This window comes from Apis dorsata, unplaced genomic scaffold (assembly GCF_000469605.1).
Source record: "Apis dorsata unplaced genomic scaffold, Apis dorsata 1.3 scaffold_455, whole genome shotgun sequence".
Lineage (NCBI taxonomy): Eukaryota > Metazoa > Arthropoda > Insecta > Hymenoptera > Apidae > Apis > Apis dorsata.
In genome coordinates this window covers 462011-468317 of record NW_006263698.1, presented here as the reverse complement: position 1 = coordinate 468317, position 6307 = coordinate 462011, and the positions used below count along the sequence as shown (strand labels likewise).

The following is a 6307-nucleotide window of genomic DNA, read 5'->3' as shown; positions in this document are numbered from 1 at the left end:
ATATATATATATATATATATACATATGGAAGATTTTCGTTTTACGAAGTCGATACGAGAGAAGAATGTTTCGATGGAATATGTTTATTAAACGTATACCTAGTTTGATTTTCGATATAATTTAATACGTATATAACTTCTTGCCGTTAACTTATGAACGTAATAACGTTATCGTAGCTATCTCGTCCATTAATGTATTTTATCTCGAATGTACGGTCGACCGATGAATATTAATTTAATCCACTTACAGGAATTAATAAGCAATTACGTAGACGTTATTCTGGGTGGCACGACGAAGATAATTAATTGACACTGGAGGATCTTCCTAAATTACATCGGAGCTCTTGCTGCATTCTGAAGGCCGAGCAAACGAATGAATACGAAACGCAAACACTCTAATGCGCGCCGTTCTTGCAATACCGCTCATGCTTCTTGTTATATCGCGTTTTTTATGCAGCGTTTAAATGGATCGTTTGTTTTGGAAAATACTGTAATATCGCTCTCGGCTTCGTGCGATTACGATTCGTCGTAAAGAAACACCGAACATTCTCGGTTAACGCTCTCCCATATAATGCCGTTTAATAGCTCTTTCTTTACAAAACTTGGTGATCGTTTTCTTTTAACGAGCAACCATGCTACGTATGATTCCTCTTTCGAGTTACAACTCAATCCTATCCACCACATGGTTATTTATCGCTAATTAATTCACACGAAAACGCATCCCTTTTTCACGTGTTGTTTCCCCACCGTGTAATTTTTAATCGATCTAATTGACCGATATAGAATGTCGACAATTTGGTGGCAACCTGTTGAACCCGGAGCAAGCGGGATAACGGCGCTTATCGTCGATTAAACTTACATACTTCGAACGATCGTTCCAGTTAATCGTAATGATTGGTCGATCGGCCAATTTCAATCGGTCTCCGCTAACAAGCGCGCCGCAGCTTTCTAACAGCGGTATATACCCACCGGGGAGGTATTCTCATCTCGAGACCCCCTCCGTTCAATCCGCGAAATAAGTTCGAGAGATGGTTGTTAACGAGAAATATAATCCAAATAACAATCGAGAAAAATATAAAAATGAATTCTTAAAGATCCTCCCGTCTATCTATATAATTCTCTTCTTGCGATGAAACGTTGGGGGTAATACGAGCTTCTTAACCGTCGCAAAGACGTTCGTTACGCTCGTAAGAATCCCTTTGAAAGGATCGCGGGACAATGAGATTAAGATCGTTCATCGTGGAAATAATCTTGAAACGCGGCTCCATTATTCAGCGCAATGCCAACCGGCCCCTTCTGTATCCCCTCGTCGAGTATTTTCGCATTTCCTTCCATCTCTGTGCTCGATCCAGTGCACGGCTAGAAGTTCATGCGCGCCGCGATTAACGTGCCGGAGTTAATGTCGGTCATCAAGGAAGTATTACTCCGTTTTAGCGGGTTAACGACTTTTTGAAAGCCGCTCGAATTTCGAATTCGTCCAAAGATAAACCAATGATTCGGATCAGTGTTTCTCAACACTTTTATAACAATCAAATGGTCTACCACTTTTCTTTTTTCTCAAAATTACAAATAGGAGAACGAATTCTTGATATAGTAAAGTAAATATAATATTCTTATGGGTGATGTTAAGATTGGAAAACACTGGTATAAGATTATAGATTCACGCGCAATTCGAAACGTATATGCACCGTAAAATTTTTGTTCTTTATCAACGATGGGATGAAAAGCTTGTAATTTTGGAAACGCTAATTTCAAATTTTCAAATAGATTCCTAGTAGAACCGTGTTCTTTCTTTTTTCTAAACAAAGATAACGTTGCTGTAATATTTCCTATTTTTTCTTTTTATTCGGTATAGTTTACTCCGTGAGTTATTTCCTCTCTAATCGCAAATTTCACCGAATGAGAAAATGATATAGTTCACGACACGTTCGATTATAACCATCGAAATTTAAATCTGCATATCGATGGCGCCACAGATCCGTCTCTTAATTAATTATAGTCTCGCGAGTGGTCTAATTACGATCTCAATCGCGGAAGTACCGATATTAATTATTGAGCAAACAGTTTGTATGTCGTTATGCCGTCTCTCTCTTCCTCTTTCATCCTATCGTAATTAACGCGGTTGGATTATAACGCAAGGGCCTGCCATTTGATTATCAGCAGCCGAGGCAATTTTGTTCACCATCCTTTGATTGATTAATCCGACGATCCGGAGAAGCTTCTAATAAAATTAATTACATCGCGGCCAGTACGTGATTACATAATATCTCGAATTTCTCGCACACGAGACATGAATAATGATTCCTATGCATAATGAAGCTTTTGTCGAAGATTTCGTGCGTTATTGGGAATCGTATTTGAACGAATCGATGAAATCTGGCAAAGCTTGGACGACGTATGATCATTGATATGAAACGAGTGCAAATGTGAATGTATTCACAAATTCAGGCATATGATTCTTGAAACGAATTATTCTTTACGAGCGATTTCAAGAGTATCGTATCACGTAAAATAATACGAGATTTCATCTATCTTTTAATTTTTCAAATATTTTCAGGTGTATCATATGCTACAGGAAAAGACTCAATTCGCTCTTGGACGGGATAATCGTATTAGAGGAACCTGGGGTCCGTGGAGTTCGTGGAGCGAGTGTTCGCGTACCTGTGGCACGGGGATTCAATCCCAATCTCGTGAATGCGTTCCCTATCAGTAAGTAAAACATATTATATCAATAAAATAAAATAAAATAAATCCACAAAAGAATAATAATAAAATCATATATAATTTATTTCGAGGAGTCGTATAATTTACTGTGAATTATATATTAATAATAATCGTTGGTTTCGCGATACCGTTAACATCAAAGATCATGGATAATCGTTCCACGATTTCACGAAATGAAAGCGTTGCAAGAAACGTCTACGAGAAACGAAAAAGAAGAAGAAGAAGAAGGCTAACTTTCAAACGTACGAACTTGATAGACAAATTCATGGTTACCGTTTTCTTTTGCATCTCTACCCTTGGATTCTTCCGAGAGTTCGACATGGCGAATCTTGACACGTTCGTAGCATATACATGCCGTATACGATCGAGGAACAGCCGAGCAAATTGCGGATCGGTAGCAGAGGAAGATTACACGCTGGCACGCCGACGAATCGCGCGAGCGACCCCGAAACGTGTTATTGTCGCTGACATTTACACCTTTGTAGCGCTACCTGCGTGGTTACATGACTCGGCGCAGGATTTATCGGTGGACCCGCGAGTTTCTCGACCGGCGATAAAATAGTCCAAAGACCTGTTGTGTACCGTTAGAGTATTTTTCTCCGCTTGACGAGGGTAATAAGTAAAAGACAATTCAACCCTTCCGTCTCTTACGTTTTAAATTTTTCTCTTTTATGCCTTTCTCTTTTATGTAAGTCTCAACAATGTTTAGAGTCGAGAGTCAACGTTCTCGAACATATTCCTCTTTGAAAATTGGTTGAAAATATCCGAACACTTGTTAATAGTCGAACAATTTATTTTTAAACAATGCAACTTATGTATTTCTGACAACAGATTTTTTTTATATGAAATTAGCAATATCTCGTTAAAAATGAAGAAAAATTTACGTTTACTTTTATGTTGTTTTTCTTTTGTGCAAAGAAACACAGAATATAGGAGAGGAGGGAGGGAATGGAACGTGAGAATCGGCCGTGAAAAATAAAGATCCATCTAAGGTCGATATATACGGGTAACTCGATCGATTTGTTTCAGGCGACTGTTAAGGAAGCGGAGCATTATCTCGGAGAATGGCACGAGCAACTCGCGACCCATTTGCATCGGTACATATAAGCGATACCACACGTGCAACACGCAGGTAAATCAATGCGACACGTAACGCGAGTCAATGTTTACGCCTTTACATTCTGTCTCGACACGTGATAGATTAACATTTGTATTTCAATGACCCTACGCCTGGTAAATCTTTTTAATCTACAAGCTATTTATTACGAAAAACACGGTAGAATGACTAGAAATAATCGTCATAAGTTTAAATCGCTGTACTGAAAGAAATTTATTGCCTTTCTTCTCTAATATTCGTGAAAAATACGAAATATTCTTTTTTGTATTTAAAAATTTTTATTTTATACAAATTATATTTTATATACTAAGTATATGAAAGATCAAAAGCAAATATTTTTCACTATTGACAAAAGAATTATAAAATTTTTATTCTATACTATTTAAATTTTTACTTTTACGTCTTCCTCTTGAACATTTTCATGAAATGTACAAAAATGGAAAAGAATTATATTTACACGCCAATATGTACTATATGTACATTAAATGTATCTATCTAGGATAGGCAGGTATAGAGAATAGATGCATATAGAAGATCGTTAGAGCGTTTTCTTTTCTTTTCGGTATGTCACGAGTCACGAACAAATCATCGCAAAGGCCAATTAAGGAAGCGCGCGATGGCAATTTATATGGCTAGCGAGTATTAACCGATGTTGTTTAAAATTCATAAGAATAATCACCACCTGCAGAGTTAAAGACTGTTGGTTGGTAATGGACGACTTTGGCCTCTGTCCAGATATTCGCCTGAGCGATAATTAGACTTTCATAGATGTAAAGACTATGATTGACGTTCGTGTCCGTTCTCAACCGCGAAAAGAATACTTCCGGTTTGATTTTAAAGCGTTTCGAATCGTTAGTCGCTTGAAACGTGTACGGATCGTGTGAAATTCGTTTGATGTTCTTCGCGTACGATCGTGGGAATCAAAGATTCCCGTAGAAACGAATCGAAATAAAAAATGCAGCCAATTGAGAAATCTATTACTGGAATCGCGTGCACATCCATTCATTTCGATCGATCGAAACAATGTTCGCAATAATCGAGGATTTTTTCTTTTTTTGACAAAAGAGAGAACAAGTTTATTTGTAACAATTTAGAAAAAAAGACTAATTATAAAAATTATCGTTTTGATTTTGTTTCGGGCTATAACGTGTAATAATTTAAATTTGTCGAAAATGAATCAACGTTTCTTTTCTTCTGCAAGATTCTCGATTAATCTTAATGGCATCTGAGAAACTTCGATTGGCTGATCGAAGTGTATATTTGTCTTACATTAAAAATTATAATGAATATAATTTTTAATACACCGAAATCTTGTTTTCGACAAGGCGAATTTTTATGGTTTGTTGCTGAATGAACGCATGCTAGTTAATTTTCTGCGTGCAAACGTGGCAATTAAAAACTTTGCCATGTTAACCATTTGTCTCTTTTTTCGGCGTGGCGCCACGACTCGGCTAGATTTATCTCGGAAACGGTTTACAAACATGCGAGACTATTCACGGTTTTACTGGCCGGTAATTAATCTTCCACCCGGAAATTACCAGGGTAACGCTTCTCCTCTACGTGTCGGTATTCCCATTTCAGTGTATTCGTTCCGAGTGCGCGGTTCCTTTTTGAATCCACTGAAATCCATTATAAAAGCACGGAATTCACTAGAAATTTAAAGAAATTTTTAGAATTTGGATGTTTTTCCGCGTTTAAGTTCCATGAAAAATTTTATCCGAATTAAATTTTTTCATCGCCGAAACGTAGAAACACATTATTTTTTGGGAAATAAAGATATATATCTTAATCGAGTTGAAGAAAATCTAAAGTGACACTGTAACAATCGGTTTCCCAACAATCGGTCTTTAATTACGTGAAGTTTAATTAAACCGTTGCTCGCAACAGAAATGTCCGAACTTCCCGGAGGATTTGCGGGCCGAACAATGTGCCAAGTACAACGGAAGAAATTACAAGGGCGAGAGTTACGATTGGGTCCCGTTTTTGGATGGTAAGTTAAATTCCAAAACTCTTATCATTTTAATGGACAATTTAGTTAAAACACGACCGATTTAATTGGTTCTTCGCTTTATTCTTGATAATTCTTTTCGAAAGAATGAAAAATAAAATGCAAATACTCGGTTAAATGAGGATCCTTAGTACCGTAGCGTACTAACTTCTAAAAGACCTTGGTGTTTTTTTTTTTTTTATTATGCGATGACTGCGATGACTGTTGTCCAGCACCAAATTCTTGCGCGCTCAATTGCCGTGCCGTTGGCGAGCCTTTTTATGCAACGCTTGAATCGGCAGTAATGGACGGCACACCCTGCGACGCTCCGAATCTTCGTGGATATAATGCTGGAATTTCTATGGAACGCACCGATCGATGGCTCTGTGTCGCCGGACAATGCAAGGTACGATGAGTCAAACACGAGTATTAATTCCTCCACGTCACGTCGGAAATTGATCGCGATTCCTCTTCAATGCG

General features: G+C 37.7%; 1 protein-coding gene across 6 annotated transcripts in view; it reads left to right on the top strand.

Moving 5' to 3' along the window:
* Positions 1–6307, top strand: part of LOC102673819 (thrombospondin type-1 domain-containing protein 4-like) — a 41481-nt gene that overhangs the window by 28828 nt on the left and 6346 nt on the right. For 5 of the 6 annotated variants that reach the window (XM_006619905.2, XM_031512516.1, XM_031512515.1 and 2 more), the window contains 4 exons: positions 2557–2708; positions 3753–3855; positions 5728–5830; positions 6061–6233. In XM_006619905.2, the coding sequence (XP_006619968.1) occupies positions 2557–2708; positions 3753–3855; positions 5728–5830; positions 6061–6233 (531 nt within the window). Of the gene's footprint in view, positions 1–2556; positions 2709–3752; positions 3856–5727; positions 5831–6060; positions 6234–6307 lie in introns of those variants that run through there. The other variant, XM_031512517.1, reaches the window with a different exon arrangement.